The sequence below is a fragment of the Typopeltis vanoorti genome, chromosome 15 (genome assembly GCF_054136105.1).
Source record: "Typopeltis vanoorti isolate ZY-2024b chromosome 15, IOZ_Tvanoo_1.0, whole genome shotgun sequence".
Classification (NCBI taxonomy): domain Eukaryota; kingdom Metazoa; phylum Arthropoda; class Arachnida; order Uropygi; family Thelyphonidae; genus Typopeltis; species Typopeltis vanoorti.
In genome coordinates this window covers 14,369,164-14,390,632 of record NC_143563.1, presented here as the reverse complement: position 1 = coordinate 14,390,632, position 21,469 = coordinate 14,369,164, and the positions used below count along the sequence as shown (strand labels likewise).

Genomic DNA, 21,469 nt, shown 5'->3' with positions numbered 1-21,469 from the left:
ATAAGCAAGACTATCTCACATTGGGCAATGAAAATTATCTACAACCTAAAGATATCCAAAAACATGCATGCTACAGTAGGATTCAAGTCACACACAGATTAAAAAGATGCTATATATTCAGCCAACCATGATAAATGCACAGCATTATCATACATGATAATGTACATAGAAAATACATGTAACAGAAACCAAACACTTTGTGATTACTCACTGTGCTCTTCTACACTTTCTTCATTTTTTTTTTAAAAATTTCTTTCAACATTTCACCAAGTTAAAAAAAGAAAAGAGAGACTTGGGGTGGGGATACTAATTCTAATATAATATATTCTAATAAAGAGATAAAATGTTAAAATGTTAATTATTAAAATATTAAAAACTTCATGCAAATTCATCCGAGTCTGATGAGATCTGTCTAAGAGTATGTGACTCAGACAAATCAGTAAAAAATTCTTTCTTGAGTGAGTGAAGTGCTGGCACCAGAACATGAGGAATGGAGAAATACATGTTCCACTGTTCACACACAGGTGGGTCACATAAGCCTTCATAAATATGAATGTGTAAGACGATTGTTACACATGCAGAGCCTAGCAAGAACACGTCCTTTCATCTGTTTCTATGTTGGCTAGACTGCCAGTGCTTATTTTCAGTCCTAATCTTCTACAATTTATTTGTCAGTACTTCCTGCCATGATGACTCTCACTAAGTTATTAGATATGATCATATGAACTTCTGCTATATGGAACTGACAAATAGTATGGAGAAAAATTATCAGCTGATCTAGCAGCTGCATATGCAGTCTCATTTCCTCAATTCCAATGTGGCTGGGAAGCACACAAAAGAATATCAAAATTATGGACTTTCAATTTGTAAATCAGAACTTCACAAAGCATTAGGATGAGATGGCCTATACAGGCCATCTCATCTCATCACAAGAGATGAGATGGGCTGTATAGAACTCAATGAGCCTGTACAAATTACACACTTTTCGTAGCAGTTTTCTTTGGTATGCACAAGCACAAACTGAATTGCATGCACCTCTGCATTTCTGCATGTCAGGGTTCTCCGCATCATTACCATTATTCGATGCGATGTCTTCACAACTTGTGCAACGTGGCCCCTGAATTTCAGGTCCTTGTCCACCATCACTCCTAGTTCTCTCATCTCTTCTACTTCTGTTAAAGTTTCCCCACCAAGGGTATACTTGGCATCCCATCGTTGCTTACCAAATCTCAAAACCTTGCACTTTGTGTAAAGATTTGAGATTTCAGTTTTGCATCATCCGCGAACATCATCTGTGGATATCACTAGTTACACCCAACCCAATACCATTAACATACAAACTGAACAACAATGGCCCCAAAACTGACCCCTGTGGCACACCACTGGTGACCTTTCTCTTTCAAGATATTGCACCCCCCCCCATATACAACTTTTTGATATCTATCCAACAGCCAGTCACTGATTCAACACAGAAGTCTGTTATCCAATCATCTGTTTCAATTTATTTAAGAGCTTATCATGTCACAATCTATCAAAAGCCTTTGCAAAATCCAAGTACACCACTGTATATGCATCTCCCTTGTCCAAGGTATTTGTCACCCTGTTATAGTACATAAGTAAGTTAGTGAAACATGATCTCCTCTTAACAAACCCATGCTGATAACCACAGAGAATACTGCTGTTATCAACCCATTTTTATATCCTACTTCTCACCAATCTCTCCAGGATCTTCACCACAACTCCAGATATACAGACTGGCCTATAATGTGAAGCTACAGCCTTATCACTGCCTTTATGCAGTGGAACAATTTTATCCTCCTTCCACTCCCTTGGAATCTGTGCTAATGCAAAACTCTTATTAAACAGGCATGCCAATGCTACTGCCAGTTCCCTGGAACATTCCCTTAAGATGCATGGTGATATGTCATCAGATCCTATCACCTTATTAACATCAAGGTTATTTATTTCCTCAAATACCTCCTGCTCACTAGCAATTAAGCTATCCTCTCCTATATCCTCTACACTTAAGTTCCTCATGATTTCACCCTGATCAGGATGAAACACCTTTATAAATTGATCACTGAATACCTCAATAATGTCTTTTGAAGCAGTTACCATTCTACCACTTTCATTCCTTAACTTCATCTTTCCATGATCATTCTTCCTTCTACTTGCCATATATCTAAAAAACTCTCTAGGATTTTTCTTAGCCTGCTTTGTCAATTTCTGCTTATACTCTATTTTTGTTTTCCTTACTAACTGATTCACTCTCCTGGCTTGTTCTTTATATTCTTCATGTGACTGATTACCATTATTCATCTTGTACTTCCTCCAAAGTACTTTCTTTTTCCATATTTCATGCTTACGCTCCACATTCATCCATTTTACACCTACCTTATTCAGTCTTTTAGTCTTTGGGATACATTCGTACATTGATGCTGTTATGTGTTTCTTTATAAGTTCCCATGCAGCATTTATTTCCTTACTGCTCAACTCCTCATTCCATGTTATGCTCGAAGTTGTCTCCTAAGCTTGTCATAATCACCAGCCTTATAATTCCACATATATCCTTTCTCTGCAAAAGCCTGCATATGACTAGCCACAACACATGTGATTACTTAATGATCACTTTTGCCAACTGGAGGAAAATGTGAAACCCCTCTAACAATTACATCCTCTGATGAAATGATCAGATCTAGAACTCTTGATTCTTGGGTGCCTTCCTTTACATGCTACCTGAGATAGTTATCTCTCAAGAATTCGAGAAATTCACTTTCCTTATTCCCAAATGCTATCTCTTCCAATCTATACCGCCATAATTAAAATCATCCATAATAATTACTCTTCCTTTGTTCATTAATCCAAATTGTTTATACATTTCTTCATCACTACCTTCCACATTCCCAGGCCTATAGCAACATCCAACTAAATATGTCTTCCTCTCAACCTCCACATTACACCACACTGCCTAATAACCATTGCTACTATTTTCCCCTTTCATGTCTGCCTTATGTGGACTTAATTCCCCTGCTAACATCAGCAGCACTCCCCCCCATCCCTTCCTGCCCTTTCTATCCTCACGAAAAATACTTTACCCTTCCATTTCTATTCCCGTTATGATATCATCTTCATTCAACCATGTTTCACTTATTCCAATGATTTGGGGGCAAATAAACTCAATCACTGAAACCATTTCATCCCCTTTATTTCTGATACTTCTGGCATTTGTAAACAAACACATCAGTTCATTTTTAGGTCTATAGCTAGTCCTATCCAAACCATATGTTGGTTGTGATTTCCTCATCCAAATCACCTCTGTCACCGCTTATCACATATACCTGCTCTGTCTCCACTTCTCCATCCACTTTGCAATATACTCCATCTTCATACACACATTCATTACCACTTTCAACATTCACTCTCTCTATGCCATGTCTCCCTGTCCACCCGAGCTCCTCCCCGTTTCCCTGTTCCTCTTGTATTTCCGTTCTCTCTTCCTCTCTCACACTACTACTGTTTCCATTGCCAAGCACTGCTTTCTCTTCAGTACCACTCTCCTGATTTTTCTCTTCATCTGTTCCTTCTGATCTCTGGCATGCATTACACACTGTACTTCCACACACTATACTTTCATCCAGCAACACATTCTCCAGCACACTCACTCCAAAGCCATTGAAATGCAACCCATCAAGCCTGCATAATTTCATTCCTCCCTCAAACACATGCCATACATCCACAAACTCCACTCCCTTCTCCTCACACAAATACCATTCATGATTGTGGCTCTCCATCGCAACTCATCATCATACCTAGGTAACACACTGACAACCTACCCTACTACACTGTCATGTTTCACTCTTCTCCATAGCCTCCTGATATCTGTCCTCACATCTTTCTTATGTCCAGTTAGATCATTCGTCCCTACAATCACAACTAACTCTATTGCTCGTTTCTTCCTCATGTCCAATGCCTTATTATCATACTCAATCTCCTACCCAGATAGCAGACCTTATGGACTGTCAGTAACTAGCCCTCTAATTATGGAGTCTCCATATACTGCTATCCTGGAATCACTTGTCGCTTCTTTTACTCTTTGTTTTTTCATTCTGATTTCTTGCATACTTTCATTAATTTCCACTAGATGCCTAACATCAACATATTCTTCATTTCATTTTTCATTTCCAATACCTGTTTCATTAAATCTTGCATTCCGACAACGTCACTCTCTATCTCGCAAGCTCTCGTTCGGCTGCACTTTACTTCGTTTTCCTCATTCATACTTTCTTTCACCCCTTATCACTAACTTTCGCTTGTACATCTTTGCATTTTTTCACTCCTTCAGTTTCTCCAACTTTCGTTTCACTTCTGTTTTTCACAACTTCTTCTGTAACTTTCGCTTCTACATCTTTGCATTCTTTCTTTTACTCCCTCAGTTTCTCTTGCTTTCGTTTCATTTCAGTTTTTCATAACTTTCACTTCTACATGCTGCATTCTTTCACTTCATCAGTCTCTTTAACTTTTGTTTCATTTCCATTTCTTTCATATAGACTATCTATCTTTTCAGTCAGTTTCGCATTCTGTGTATCGTGGTCCAACAGTATATAGCACTTACAACAAATCCATACCTTCTCTCATCTTTCACTCATTCTCTCCCTCTCCACAAAGACATCTCTTACATTCTGCCATGCATACATATCGCACTCAGGACATTGAATCAGTGTTGAAAAGTCTATGTCACCAATGCTACTTGACTTCCACGGCATTCGCCTAGTAGCACCAGTCGATGCCTGCATGGTTGACCTCCTGACTGGCATTGTGTAATATTTAAAATGTCAATTTAGACTAATAATTCTGATAGAATTCACACCAAAAATCACTCAGACACACTTCGTTCTCAAAAATAAATAATGAAACCCTAAAATTTATGAAACACCAATTATTATTCAAAATAGCACTAATTTTTCTAAAGCTCTTTCTGACACTACACAACTTACAGTCCTGTAAGTGTTTGTGTGTGTAAGTTGTGATAAATGTTAACTTTTTATAATAAGATTTGTGTATACTTCATAGTGGTAAATGATAAAATTGACTAGTATCTACATATATTTTATGCAATTATAACACATCTAACTTTTTCTTAATTTTTTTTTATATTTCTGAGCTACCCGGCTGATCTGCAAGTTTTTCAAATTGTCGCAAATCTCCGAAAAATTTACCAATATGTTTGTTCATTAAAAACCATGTATAAGTGGATCTGCATTGTTCAAACCTGCATTCTTCAAGGGTCAACTGTATTTAAAATGTATTCAAGTAAATTAATTTATTTAAGATGGAAGGTAAAACAGTTATTCAATATTTCAACTTTCATATTAAGGTTATCAACAAGAAAATATCCACCCAATATAAATTAAAATGAACTAAAGCTAAATAGTCTTTTTTTAAACATTTAAAACATTTAAAATGAATAACTGGAAATGTTTAAATTAAAGTTTCTATTTTATCCAAAAATTAGGTTAAGCATTTCATTGTAACATACAATGCCTAAGAAATAAATTTATAAACTAACTTTAAATAATAAAGATAAAATGATCAAATTTATTGCATACAGAAATAAGTAACTTTTTTCAGTTTTGTCAATGAAAGTATGCATCATCTTTAATTATATATATAAAGGGGCTCTGCCCCCCCCCCCCGGTGAATATGCGGAAACTGGTGTAGAACCTGAAGAAGATTTCAAAATTTTTGTAATTTATCCAGTATTGGATTTCATTATGAATGATTTAAAAACAAGGTTTGAAGCAGCAGATAATATATGTGAATTATTCTCACCTATTTTAAATTTCCACAACTTGGATGATGGTCAACTTATCGCAAAAGCAGCACAACTTGTGAATATGTATGAAAAAGATCTTTCAGAAGAGTTACTGAATGAAATTCTTCACCTTAAAAGTATTCATAAGATAGTTTTTGGCACAGAAACAAGTCTGGTGAGACTTCTGAATGCAATTTATGACAAAAACCTGCAAGGTATATTTGCCAATATCTGCCTCACCATTAAACTATTTTGCACAATACCGGTTACTGTTTCTTCAGCTGAGAGATCATTCAGCAGACTGGCCAATTCATTGAAAACATGGAAAAGAAGCACAAGTAGCCAAGAATGACTTAATCACCTAGCAATTTTGTGCATCGAAAATGATTTGGCTAAGCGAATTGATTTTACTGACATTATTGATAAATTTGCGTCGACAAAAGCTAGAAAATATACTTTGAAGTAATTTTTAATATTATTATTAGTTTGTATTATGTAGATGTTGGTAGTTTTTTAAATAAATATTACTTTTGTGTTATCACTTAAACTAATTGATCCTAAACCCTATAGCAATGCGTTGTCCTTAACCTGAGCGACAGGTGGGGGGGGCTGCCAAAAATCCTGGCCTGGGGGGCTGCTTCAGGATGTAGAGGCCATGCCTAGGACATAATAAAAAATATATATATAAAGGTAAAAATTAGGTATCATACATTTTTATTTAAAAAACATACCTTCCAGAGTTTCCAGTGTATGTTTAGCATCATCAAGTATTTTCTCTCCAGCTGCAACAGCTTCCTTTGCCTTGGCTAATGCTGCATCAGTATCTGCCAAAAGCTCATCAGTTACCTACAGTTAAATTTATTATCATTTAATAAAAAAAAAAAAAAAAGCAATATTGGATCATTTAAAGTAGTTGCTCCAGATCATTGCTGAGTTTAAAGATTAATGAAAGAGTAACAATTTGTGCATTATTTCTCAGAAAAGATTATGTAGAGAAACTTATTATAAAAAAATGCTTAAATGCATTTACAATAACTAATGAAGTAATTATTATTATTATTATTATCGCCAGACCGACATTCAGAAGATTCAGCAAATGGTCTTTGCTGCTGCACAAAGTTTGTTAGACCATGCCTTAAATTCATTCAATATTTCCACACTCACCACCTCTCTCTTCACAAAAAATCTAACTTCCCTGCTCATGCCTTCCTTATACAGCTTCCAGGAATGACTTCTTTTCCTACCTGTCTCATATAAGTAGAACCTTCTATGAAATATCTCTACATTAACTTGATAACAATCCCTTAACCAATGTGTCTCAATTATATCCTCCCTTTCTCTTCCTCTGTAAATGGCACTCTCTCAATCTGTCTTCAGATTCCACATTTCACATACCAGAAACTTCAATCTTCACTCAACTCTTTTCAATATATATATATATATATATATATATATATTTCATTGTATATATATATATATACAATGAAATCCCTAAATTCCATGTACACCATCACTCCCAAATCTCTCACCCATCCCCTCCACTTTCTTCAAAATTTTCCTACTAATTTTATACTTTGCATCCCATCATTGCCTACCAATTACAAAATCATACACTTTGGTAAATTAAACTGGTAGCTGCACTCACTCTCCCACTCTTGCAGTCTATTCAGATCCTCCATGAAGAGCAATAAAATTATCTTGACTCCTTATTGTTCTCTCCAAACTTTCATCAGCAAACAGCTGCAATTAAACTCAACCCAATATCAACAATAGCTCCAAAACAAATCCCTGCAGCATACAACTAGTGACTTCTCTCATTCAGGAAAATGCACTTCCACACACAAATTGCTGACTGGCTTTTGATCACTTATCCAACTTGCTAATCTGGTATCTGAACACCCATCTGTTTCAATTTAGTTACCAACTGGTTGTGTGGCAATCTATGAAAGGTCTTTGCAAAAACTAAGCAAAGCCCTTTGATAAACATAGCCATGTAAACTAATTGGATGTCCTGGTTCAAACGTTTGTTAACTTGTAGTGCATAAGTAAACTGGTAAAATATGATGACCTTTAGCAAATCCGTGCTATCCATCACAGAGAACACTACTATTATCAACCCAATTCTGTATCCTAATTTTCACCAATTTCTCCATCACCTTAACCACTACTCTAAGCACACAGAATGGCTTTTAATATGGGGCCACAGTTTGATCACCACCTTTGTGAAAATAAAACAATTTCACCCACTTGCCATTCCTTTGAGACTTGCCCTATTGCAAGACTTGTTAAACAGCATTTGTCTAGGTTGCCATCAACTCCCTTGAACATTCCCTTAAGATGTGGTGATCATCAAGTCCTATTACCTTATTGACATCAAATTTACTTAATTCCTTATATCCTCTTGCTCACTCATCAGTCAATTCTCTCCCATTTCCCATGCACCCAGGCTTCTCATGTGAAACATCCTGGAAAAATACTCCCTGAATGCATCAACTACATCATCTGCAAGAGTTACCAATCTACCATTTTCATCAATTAATATCTTACCATAATCATTCTATCGTCAACTTGCTGAATTATTGAGAGAACTCTCTAGGATCTTTCTTAGCTTGATTAGCTTATTTCTGCTTATACTGTACTTTGGCTTTCCTTTAACAAGCAACGCACCTTTCTGGCATGCTCTTTGTGCAACTGATGATAAAACTTGCTGCTTCTACTGTGTATTCTTCCACAGCGTATGTTTAATCGCTTCATTCTTGCATTTTATACCTACCTTATTCAACCCTATGGTATTTCAAATATATCTTCATATTGCTGCTATTAAGTTTCATTTCTTAATCAGTGACTAAGTAGCATTTATCTTGTTTCCAGTTAGCAATGCATTCCATGGCTCCAAGCTGTCTCCTAGGCTTTTCATAATCACTAGCCTTTAATTAGAATAGAAAAGAATAAGCTGGGTTCAGGCCAAATAAATTTAAGATCAGATTTTATGTTTATGAAAAATAGTTGAGAAATCACGAGAATACAAAAAGGGATTGTATTTAAGTTTTGGAGTCTGAAAAAAAAAAAAGCATGAGACATGGTACCAAGAGAATAGCTGTTCAGAATACTCTTATATATGGCAAATGGAACATTTATGCAGAGCAATACATAGTCTATGTTTAAGATGTACAGCAGCAGTTAGAATGGAATACAGGAAGACAGTTTATGTAAAAACCAGTTGTAAGATAAGGGTGCACTCTATTTCACTCTTATTCATAATTTATACAGATTGCATTATGAAAGAAAGTTGCATAAAACCTGATATCAAAACTGGAGATATCACTCTTAGCTCTGTTTTATGCAGATGATGTGGTGCTCCTAAACATAACCAGTGAAAATTCCAAAATTCCAGGATTCTTTAACTAAACTGAATAACAGCTGTAACAAATTTAGTATGAATATCTGCAAGAAAAATACCAAAATTATGAAAATAGGCAGGAACATAGAAACTTCAACTGCATTCTCAATGGAGAACAGAGAACAAGTAAATTGTTTCAACTATTGAGGCACAATTTTTAGTGAAGTTGGCAAATTAAATATGGAAATAGATAGACAAAAGAATAAGCAAACATTAAACTAGCAGTATACAGTATACAACAAGATAGTTATGAGGATCGGCTGAGAGAATGTGGACTGCAGAGTTTGGTGGATAGAAGAAGGAGAGGTGATATGATTGAGACTTTTAAACTGTTGAGAGGTGGTTACAGGGTTGACACTGGGGAGTTCTTTCGCTTGGTTGAACAGCGGGAAGGAGCGATGACAAGAGGCCATCCCTGGAAGTTACGAAAGGAAACTGTGAGCAAGAGGATAAGGAGTGGTTTCTTTGTGTGGAGGGTGGTTGAGCCGTGGAATGCATTGCCTGATGGAGTGGTGGGAGCGAGAACGGTCAGTGAGTTTAAAGAGTGGTATGATAGACTTTATGTTTCTCAGGGGGGGACCTCCCCTCAATGAGTCTTGACAGACTTTATGTCTTAGGAAGGACCTCCCTCGATGAGTCTTTTGACTCCTTGGAGGCCTGAATAATAATAATAATAATAATATATGAAACTGAGAGTTAGGTTAGAGATAGTCAAAGTTGATCATTTGTACAGCCGATCAGAGAGGCAGTTCTGAGAAAAATTAATGGAGTGAAGATGTTGTCAAGGGCAGAATCAGATTAAAAATGAAGATATTGGGAAGGATCTTGACATCATTAGCATTCCAGAATGTGTGAGTAAAGCTAATCTCAGGTTTTATGGTCACTTAAACAAAATGAGAAAGGAAAGATTAGCAAAGCATGTGTTTGATGTCAATATGGCAGGAAAAAGACCCAAAAGAAGACCAAGATCTAGGTGTACTGATGTAGTCAAAAGTGCCCTAGAAGTGACTAATTTGGAATAAAATGTTGAAGGACATTAATAATAATACAAATTTATATAGCAATGTCATATTATCCTGTATTCCGGATTATAGAAAGTTGTCGGAAGTTTTTCCAACAATTTTCTATAATCTAGAGCAGTGATTTTCAACCAGTGTGCCACAGCACACTGGTGTGCGGTGAGAGGTCTTCAGGTGTGCTGCGAGATTTATGAAAACAAATTAATTAACAAAGAAATAATGTCGTAATTTGCGCATTTATTTATTAGTGTCTGGTCTTCCATCTTCTTGTGTGCATAAATCAATCAAAATTATGCCTATTTTTTGCCAGATCATCAAAAAAATTAAAAGAATATATTTTTAGTGTGTCGCAGAATTTTAATAATTAGTCTAGGTGTGCTGTGTTATGAAAAAGGTTGAAAATCACTGATCTAGAGTATTTTAATAATAAGGCGTGACACCTTTTAGCTACTCGTATATGAAAATATGACTTCGGCATTAATTCAACCTTAGTATCACCTCTGGTTCTTACTGATGAGACCTCAATAAAGGTCAAAACCGGTCTGGGTAGTGACCCTTCCCATAATGCATAGCATTGTACATGTCTGCAATTGCATTATGGGATACTAAGGCAAGTGATGTGGAGTCATTAGCTTCTTTATACATGTTGCCCCAGTCCTGAAAATAGTTTGGGCACGAACTTGTTTGCTTATACTTGGATAAAGGATTAAACCAAGTATATAATTTAATTGGTATCTTTAATTTATCCTGTATTCTTTTTGACAGTACATATCAGAAAATTGATAATTATGATGTTATTTTCATTATAAAAAACGTTTTTGATTGAGAAAATATCACGATGGCAAAATTTATTATCATCATGCAATCAGCTCACTTAAATGGAAACATTTTTAAAGGTTTTTACTAAATAAACTTAAATGTATATAGAACTTAAATTTAAATATAACAGAACAATAGTGGCTAAGATGTCTTTGTTTGAGGGCTTCAGCATGTGAGATTTTGTTCTATGAAGCATGTATGAAATGTACTTGTTACAAAAAGTTAAATATTTTTGGAAGGATAGTGAAACTGGTAAGCAAACATGTAGGAAATGTTTTAAATGTGAGCTCTAGTTGTGTGGGAAGAGTAAAATGCCTGATAGAGAAGTGACGAATATTGATAGCTGACAATTGAATATTGAAATCTAACTGAAAGTGGCACTGCTTACTATCACCATAATATTCTTGAAAGGGACAGATACAGAGATGGTGGGGTCATGGTGTGGGGAGGCATTATCGTGGACACACCAAACTGCAAGTGCTGGAAAAAGAGACTATGACTGGTGAACGATATTAAAATGAAGTTCTTCAATGTCATGTTCAATTATTTCAATGATGCTGTAGATGAAGCATTCATTTTTATGGATGGAAATGCCACATTGCCATCACCACTAGTATTTGCATGGACAATCACAAACATCCATGCCCATGGCAGGATTCGAACAGTGGACCAGTGGAGATACTTCTGGAAACCAAGGATATTAACTGAATCGAGTGGCCAGCATGCTCTCCAGATCTCAACCTCATAGACCATGTTTGGATGCAATAGGGAGATAAACTGCTGCTCAAAAGTCCACTCCAGAAAATAAACAAGGCCTTATCCTTGCTCTGAAGGCAGTTTGCCTTAAGAACTCTTGAATCACTTGGTGATAAGCATGGTACAACACTATGTCCACCCCGAGCTGCATCGCAGTTCGGTGTGGACATTTCAGTATGGACATATTCCATACTGAAATGCCTCTCAGCATAGTTTTCCATAAGCACTGTACATTAATTCCTTAACTATGTCCTTAGGAAATTTGTAACTTTTGCCAAAAAACCAGACATTAAAAGATCCAAATAGCAGTGTACAGGTCATATTGCAAGAAGTAACACTCAAAAATGGACAAAAATAATATCTGAGTGGTATCAAATAGATGGAAAGAGAGCTATAGAAAGAAAGAAATGTTGAGAGGATGAGATTTAAAGAGAAGGCTAGAAAACTCACTGGCAGAGAAGAGCTCAAGATAGAATAGAATGGAGGACTTGGGGAGAGACCTGCATCGGTGATCTTTCCATTTTCCTCTGAGTAGCCCTCCCCCCAAACAATATAGTATTATTAAAACACTAATCAATAGAGTCCATAACTTTGTTCCAGTGAGTACCCCCTTACAGCAGAACTAAATCATATACACCACACTTTCTTATCTAATGGTTATAATTCCCACAGTATCAAAATAATAATCAATCCTTTCCCTAATCCCTGACCTTCGCTTCAGAAAGATTTTAGTAATACTAATATCATCCCTTATGTCTGAGGCACTTTATAAAAAAATGCCTGAGTCACAAAGAAATACAATTTCTGCATGATTTCCACTATATAATTTAAGGAAATTACAACGTACTAGGATATACATTAAAATAAATTTTAATATATTTCAATATTTCAGCAACGTCACGTTGCCATTTTCAAGAACTTATGTACAAGACACATGCACACAGGCACAACAAAACAGTAATTGAGGAAGAAGTAAGAAGCTATTATTTCTCCTAAAGTCCTGAGTAGTGTCCTCTAGCAGGCAATGTTAGTATTCTTGGGAGATTGGGCTGAAGGTCTTCTGATGTAGGTTTCCAAAATTTGAGGAAGTCTCATGCAGCCAAATTTGTTGAGGTTAGGATCGTTTCTTAGGGCTGAAGCTGATTCCATGAAAAGCCTTTCATATCTGTATTTGCTACGGTGTATTATCCTGGCTTTCTTCCACCGTATTCTATGGCAGGTATCCAGCCATGCAGGTATCCAGCATGGTCAGCAAGACCAGAGTGGCTGTATTGGTGAAAACGGATGTAGTCCTTGTGTTCTGAAATTCTGATATTTGCTGTAGCAAATACAGATATGAAAAGCTTTTCATGGAATCAGCTTCAGCCCTAAGAAACGATCCTAACCTCAACAAATTTGGCTGCATGAGACTTCCTCAATGGGAAACCTACATCAGAAGACCTTCAGCCCAATCGCCCAAGAATACCAAGATGCCCGCTAGAGGGCACAACTCAGGACTTTAGGAGAAATAATAGCTTCCTACTTCTTCCTCACTTACTGTTTTGTTGTGCCTGTGTGCACATGTCTTGTACATAAGTTCTTGAAAATCGCAACGTGACGTTGCTGAAATATTGAAATATATTAAAATTTATTTTAATGTATATCCTAGTACGTTATAATTTCCTTAAATTATATAGTGAAAATGCATAACCAATGTCTAAGCCTTTCCACGAGAATTAATTTCTGCATGACTTGCACTTCTTTACAATGTCTCAGTGACCAAGACAAAATACTGGAAGAATTAAATAATATTTTAATCTTTTTTCAGTGCGGTTTCAATCCATTAAGTGCCACGAAAGCTTGCTGAACTTATTATTATTACGTACCACCTCCAGGAAGTCCAAAGACCCATTGAGGGAGGGCACCTACTCTACAACTCTAGGTCTCCACCAACCGCAACTACTGCCATCATCTGCTGCCGACCCACACCACTAATATTTGCATGGACAATCACAAACATCCATGCCCATGGCAGGATTCTAACCCGCAGCCTTTTGGCTGCAGAGCTGATACACTAACCACTCGGCCAACCAGGCCTGCATGATTGGCATATATTTTTATTATTTCCATAATATTATGTATAATATTATTGTTATTATTATTCAGGCCTCCATGGAGTCAAAAGACTCATCGTGGGAGGTCCTTTCTAAGAAACACAAGTCTATCAAGACTCATTGAGGGAGGTCCCTACTAGGAAACACAAAGTCTATCCACTCCTTAAATGCATTGACTGTTCTCGCTCTCACCACTCGATCAGGCAATGCATTCTATGGTTCAGCCACCCTCCATGCAAAGAAACCACTCCTCACCCTCTTTCTCACAGTTTCCTTTCGTAACTTCCAGGGATGGCTCCTTGTCATGACTCCTTCCTGCTGTTCAATCAAGTGAAAGAACTCCTCAGTGTCAAACCCTGTAACCACCTCTCAACAGTTTAAAAGTCTCAATCATATCACCCCTTCTTCTTCTATCCACCAAACTCTGCAGTCCATACTCCCTCAGCCGATCCTCATAACTAACATTGCACAGTCCCCACACCAACTTTTTATCTGCCTTTGTACCCTTTCCACTGTTAATTTATTCCCTTCAAATCCTGGGGACCAGATCTCAGAACAACAGTCTAAGCGTGGTCTGATCAGACTCTTATACAATGGAATGATAACCATTTTATCTCTGCAGGTCAGTGTCCTTCTCATTATTGCAGCAATCCTCTGTGTTACTTTCACTACCTTTGCAATATGTCCCCTAAATTTCAGGTTTCTATCAATCATCAAACCCAGATCTCTTGTCTCTCCTACTTCCTCCAGTTTAACTCCTCCCATAGAGTATGCAGTGTCCCATCGATGTGTCCCAACCCTCAAGACCTTACGTTTTGCTGCATTAAACTGATACCCCCATTCATTTGCCCATCTATCTAGCTTATTCAAATCCTCTTGCAGGGCTACCACATCTGCACTATTACTAATAACCCTTCCCAGCTTTGCATCATCTGCAAACAACCGAATATCCCCTTGCAATCCACGGACAATGTCATTGATATAAAGGTTAAACAATATAGGTCCCAGTACTGAGCCCTGTGGAACTCCACTTGTAACCTTCTGCCTCTTTGATATTGCTTCACCATACACAACTCTCTGATATCTATCAGACACCCAATCCTGAATCCAGTTGACCAATCTGACATCCAGACCCATGTGCTGCAACTTGAATATCAGCTTATCATGTGGTCCTGTCAAATGCCTTTGCTAAGTCTAGGAAAATTGCAGTATATGCCTTTCCCTCATCTAATGCTCTTGTAACTTTATCATAAAAGGCTAGCATATTGCTAAAACAAGAGCACCCCTCCACAAATCCATGTTGACTCTCACTGATAACATTACACTCATATGCCCAATGCTGTATATGGTTCCCTCACTACTTTCTCCAAGATCTTACTAACTACTGATGACACACAAACTGGCCTATAATTAGAGTCTGCTACTGCCCTTATGAAATGGCACTATCTTACCTTCCTTCTATTCCATGGGCACCTTTCCCGCAGCCAGACTTTGATTGAAAAGCCAGGCCAAGGGCACTGTCAGTTCCTTAGCACATTCTCTCAAAACGTGTGGTGAAATACCATTATTAGCGTATATTTTACATTCCACTCAAGATCAACTCCCTCCCCTCTCTGTGCCTGGAGTATATAAAGTTGGGACACATCGATGGGACACTGCATACTCTATGGGAGGAGTTAAACTGGAGGAAGTAGGAGAGACAAGAGATCTGGGTATATAAAGTGCCTGCAAGTTGGCCTACAATGGACAGATATACAGAAAGATCAGCCAACATCCCTATGGAAGAGCATATAAAATACATCTGCAGTCATGACTATGGTCAATTGGCCTTGCAGACCATGCTTTAGATATGGCTCATACAATCAGTTGGAATAAAACCGCCATGCTCATATTGTACTCCTTTACAATGTCTCAGTGATCAAGGCAAAATACTGGAAGAATTAAATAATATTTTAACCTGTTTTCAGTACTGTTTCAATCCATTAAGCTTTTAACATGAGTTTCTCTCAGCACTTAAGCTTTAACACATAGCTTTTAAAAAGAACTCAAAAACAACTGAATATCTCACCTTATATTTCCTATATCACTGATGTACAAATTAAACAGCAGGCAATGGGTCACTGCAGGGTCCTGTGGTGCATTCCTAGTCATCCACCTTCTTCTGGATCAACTCCCATATGCTGCTCATTGATATCTGTCCATCAACCATCCTCTCATCGAAATCTCTAGCTTCATATCCATCCCTATTTGCTCCAGTTTATGTAAAACCATTCCATGTGATATCCTGTCAAATGCTTGCAAAGTACAGCAGTATGACTGTGTAGCCATGTCCTTTCTCCAATTCAACTGTCACTTTATTACAAAAAGTGACCAAATTACTAAGGCAAGACTTACCCTTCACAATGCTAATCTATCACCTAGAGATTGTCATACTTCTGTCCATCCAGTCCTGAAGTGCTGCCTTTTGCCAATTCTCCATTACCATAACCACTATCACTCTTGAAATACTGACTGGTCTATAATTTGCTACAATCTGTCTTGGACCCTCCCTTTTGTGCAATGGAACTATTTTGCCCTCTTTCCACTACTGAGACTTAAATTAAATAGCCTGGTCAGCTGATAATTCCCTTGTATATTCTCATAATACACAAGCCAATAAGCCATCTAATCCCATTGGTATGTTCATATTCAGAATTTAGTATATAATGTATAATATAATATAATAAAAAAATGACCACCCTTTTTTTTAAAAGACTGATCCCACCTCCTGCCTACTAAATTATGACCCCCACCTACACACACACACACACACACACACACACACAGATCACAGCTATCCATTCACGGCCAAAAAATGTCACTTCCTGGTCAGCAGATATGACCAACAAACTAAAACCCTACAATTTCAGACCCCCCCCCCCATGTATTTATGGATTTTCAAAAATCCATAAAGAGGATGTACCTGTATGCCCAACTGCAGATGGTATAGACTCACCCACCTACAAACTGGCTAAACATTTAGCCAAAGTCCTTTCTTGTAGTACTGGCAATACCTCGTCACATATCAAAAGCTCAGCCCATTTTAAGTCCAGTATATAACACTCTGCAACACTAACTTAATAGTCAGTTTCAATGTCTCCTTATCACAAATGTCCCACTTAAGGACACCTTGGCACTTACCCAAGCAGAATTTACTCCTGATATCTCAGCCCTGTTTCAGTTCACTATAAACTCAGGCTATTTTGTTTGGCAAGGAAAATTCTACAAACAAATCAAGGGTACAGCCATTGGCTCCCCCTCTTTCTCCCCCTAGGCTAACTTTTTCATGGAGATATTTGAAAAGAATGCACTAAATTCTACCCCCACCTTAAACCCACTATTTAGTCACATGGCTGGGACACCTTACACACTTTCCTATCCCATTTGAACAGCCAACATCCAAGGATCCAATTCACAACAGAAACAGAAAGTAATAACAGTCTGCTCTTCCTAGACAGTGCAGTTACAATACAACCAAAGTCTACAGAAACTTCAGTCCCCATAATCTAAATCCCCTAATCCAGATATAATCTTTGTAACTCATATCTCCTATAATAATAATAATATTAACTCTTGGCTATCATAATTCTTACCCTCCCCACAGTTCTGGCATTTGCTTTTGAGACACTTCCATGCACACATGCTAACCAGTTTTACTCTCTTTCCACAAATCTTTCACTGTATATAGCAACTACATTTTGCACATTCTGCAGTAAACAAAACTGGATTGCTGAAACTGCAAACTACTTTTCTATTTTTCATTGGCACCATAACAAAGACCTGGGTTCAAATCCTATCAATGATGCAAAGAACCTTTATCAGGGCTTTTCAATAAATGGTGATTCAGTCAGTCTCATGCAGATATGATACAGTCTCTCCATCCTTGAAATCAACCCAGTGAATACACATATTCACAAACACAGAATACAAATGGACAAAGAAGGCATTGGGAAACCACCTTGTTGTATAATAATTCCCTAGTATTGTAGCATTGCTACCCAATCAACTATTGGATTGAGGGAAAACAAACAAACACACACACATACACACACACGCACACACACACACACACACACACACACACACACACACACACACACACCATAACAAACAATATATATATACATAATAAAAGCGCTTAGAACCAAACAAGCAAGCAAACAACTCTTAAAAACAAAGAGACAAGTAAACACTCATAAAAATCATAATCCCATAAAAATGACTCAAATATCACCAGTTATTTTAAAAATTAACTTAATTTCAACTCCTGAAATTACTGCTATCACAATACAAATATGGTTGTTGTGGTCATATCTATGTAGTTGATAGATTCGGTTAGAGATTATAATAACATATAAACACATAACTATCTCATCTATCATCTTTTATTTGCAAAGGGAATTCCCAGAGATGGAAATAATTAAGGCTCCTTTAACTCTAATTATTTTTTTGAAAAGCAATAGGCACTGAGTCTCCATCCTTCAGCCATCATGATAGTTACAAGTGAATCTTCCATAATCTCTCACCTGAACAGTGAGAGTTATGGCAGACTGCTGCCATCCTTTAGTCCTGAACCCTAACAAGTAAATATGTCTTTTTTTAATGCCTAAAATAGTGAGTTTCATGGCCATTGAGCTGGAGTTAAACACTCAAGTTTCTATGAGAGAAAATCTACTTGCTTGTGCCAAAGATCGACTCACTTGGGAACCAACTGAAAAGGTCCAGAAAAAAAAAAAAGTTCATCTACCCAGAAAAAGAATCAAATCTATAAGGGTTTTTCTTCAGGCACTAACACAATAGAAGCAAATGTCATTTCTATAGTTTTACACAAGCAAACAAAAGTTTGCTAATACTTATGGTTTTGGTGGCTTCAATTTTGTTACATCACTGAACTGATGTAACTACAGATCCTGATGGCATTTCTGCCAGTCTACTGTTCAACTCAAACACAATTTCTCAAAAGATGTTCAGAGCAATATTGGTTGAATTGTAGTATTCTCATCTCAAAGTCATATTCCTGTAAGGTGAGAGTCCTGTCATCAGCCAGCGGCTCTCATTTTTCTTGGTATTTAGATGTACTATCACTAGCAATCTTGAAGAGGCACCCATACAAACAATAACACAACTGTCTGCCAAAACTATTCCAAAGTAGTCTCATTCACTCACTGAACTTTACCTAATAATTTATATGTATTCCTCTGTTCCTAATAACTTCATTGATTTGCTTAGGCATGGATGCTACCAACATAGAACACATTTTTCTAATTTCTGCATCTTGAAACCATACTTGTATGATGGATTGTATTAAGTTATCCTTTGTATCACAATGTAATTTTTCCAAGTCTTTTTCACTATGGCCAACAAATGTTCTATTGGGTTAAAGTCAGGAGAGTTACCAGGCCACTGAAGCAATTGGATGTTGTGATTTTTGAGGAACTCTTTCACTTTTTTTGAAGCATGGCATGGAGTGAGATCCTGTTAAAGATGAGTTCTTTGTCTTTCTTGATCTTTGGGAATACTCTTTTCTCCAATATTTTTACGTATTGGTCACTTTTCATCCTACTGTCAACAGGCACAAATGATTTGGACAGTCATGTGTAAAACAACCCCAGAACATCTTTTTAGCTGGATGTTTAGGAGCTTGTTGAAGGTGGGTGGAAGACGTCTTGTCTTCTCAGCTACTGATTTGCAAAAATAGGTACTTGCTCTCCTTGGACAAAGAAATGGCTCTCATTTAAGAATATGACCTCCTTCCACTTCTTCAACAGTCCAATCTCTATGCAATTTTGCCCACTGGAGCCTCTTTTTCTGCATAGCCTGCATCAACAGTTGTTTCCTTTTTTTGGTCTGTAGGTAGTCCTCCCTGATTCCAACAATCATCGATGGACTGTCATGTCAGAAACATTAATCCCACTAGCTGCCAAATCTATTATTTTAGCCTAAAAGTCTATAATCTACCTACAGCAGACAAACTTGGATTAATTTTGCTTTTCTTAACTAGTAAATGATCTTGAGTAAGTGTATTTTTCTTTTTTCGTCCACATTTTCCTTTTCTGCCAAAAGGAAAGGTACCTGTCTTCCTTCTAAAATCACATTAACAGTACCCAAACTAACACCGCACTCATTGGCAAGAAGTGAGTAACAAAAATGGTGATTAGTCCGTGGAGTGTTCCTTATGAAGATAGACTAAGCTTTTTAACTCACAAAGCTTCAATCTATCTTTATAAGAAATACACATAGGGATTTCAATGCTCTATTACACAACAGGACAGGAGAGAACAATGAGTCACCCCTGGAAATTGTGTAAGAGTTTTGTTAACAAGGGCATGAGGAATAGATTTTTTTGTTTACACAGCTGTGAGAGTGGTTAGAGGTAATCTTAAGTACTTTGTCAGTGATATGATAGGTATGGTAGGTGTTGTGTGAATAATGGTTAATGTAATATGAAATGAATCAGACTCCATGAAGGTTCCTCTATTATAATAATAATCATTTACCAATAAACTAAATACTTAATAAACTGACCACTTCAATCACTTTATTCTCTTATAAGTAATTAATAAAAAAAAATAAACTATACTGTATCTAATATTACAATACTACCTGTTGCTGGTGCATGCTTTCACTCAGTAAATCTTCAGCATCTTTTTTTTGCTCTTCAATCTTACCAAGTATATTTTCATGCTCATTCATTATATCATTTGCACTTCCTCGGAGCACTCTCGCCTAAATTGTCCAAAAGAAATAAGACACTCAATCTCAAACATCTAATTTCATATATATTATATACGTAGATAAAAAAAACAAAAGGAGTAGAAATTATGAATTCATCCTTGTACAAATACAGAAACTGAAGTATTTTCATTAAGATCAAGTTTTACCTAAATCTGCAATGGAATTTTAGTTTAACATGAGATAATTATATAAAAAATCAAAATTGATTTTAAGATACCGGAATACTTCAATGAAAAATTATTTCAGAATGATAAAATAACATTCTGAAATACTTCTCAGTCAAAATCTGTTGAACAAATTATATTTAATTATATGATATTTAACAAATTTAACAATACTGATGAATGAGCAAGAGGTATATTAGGAATTAGTAAGCTTGATGTCAATAAAGCAATAAGACTGGCAAAGGAGTGTAAAGAAGGAAAATTTGTTCCAGAGATAAGACCGAGACTACACACTATGAGTCCATCTTTATCATAGTTAAGGTGTTGGAAGGTTTGGTGAGACCTAAGATATGGAAGTAGCATGATAACAACAGTATTTTCTGTGATTGTCAGCATGGGTTTCTTAAAGAGAAATCACATATTACCAATTCACTTATGTACTATAACAAGATATGAATGCATTGGAGGAGATGCATATACAGTGGTATACTTATATTTCAAAGCAGTATAACTAGGAGGAGACATCCACATAGCTTTTTAAGGTATGCATAAAACCAACTGGGGCTTCTGATCTAATGCCCAATCCTCACCTTCTCATGGTGTACCCTGTTAGGTACTTACCTTAAAACTGA

At 36.8% G+C, this 21,469-nt stretch overlaps 1 protein-coding gene across 1 annotated transcript in view; it reads right to left on the bottom strand.

The window, feature by feature from the left end:
- Positions 1-21,469, bottom strand: part of LanB2 (laminin subunit gamma-1) — a 403,913-nt gene that overhangs the window by 61,898 nt on the left and 320,546 nt on the right. Inside the window, exons 21-22 of the mRNA XM_090405827.1 lie at positions 20,542-20,664; positions 6,544-6,658 (exon numbers count right to left, since the gene is read on the bottom strand). Of these exons, the coding sequence (XP_090261953.1) occupies positions 6,544-6,658; positions 20,542-20,664 (238 nt within the window). The remainder of the gene's footprint in view (positions 1-6,543; positions 6,659-20,541; positions 20,665-21,469) is intronic.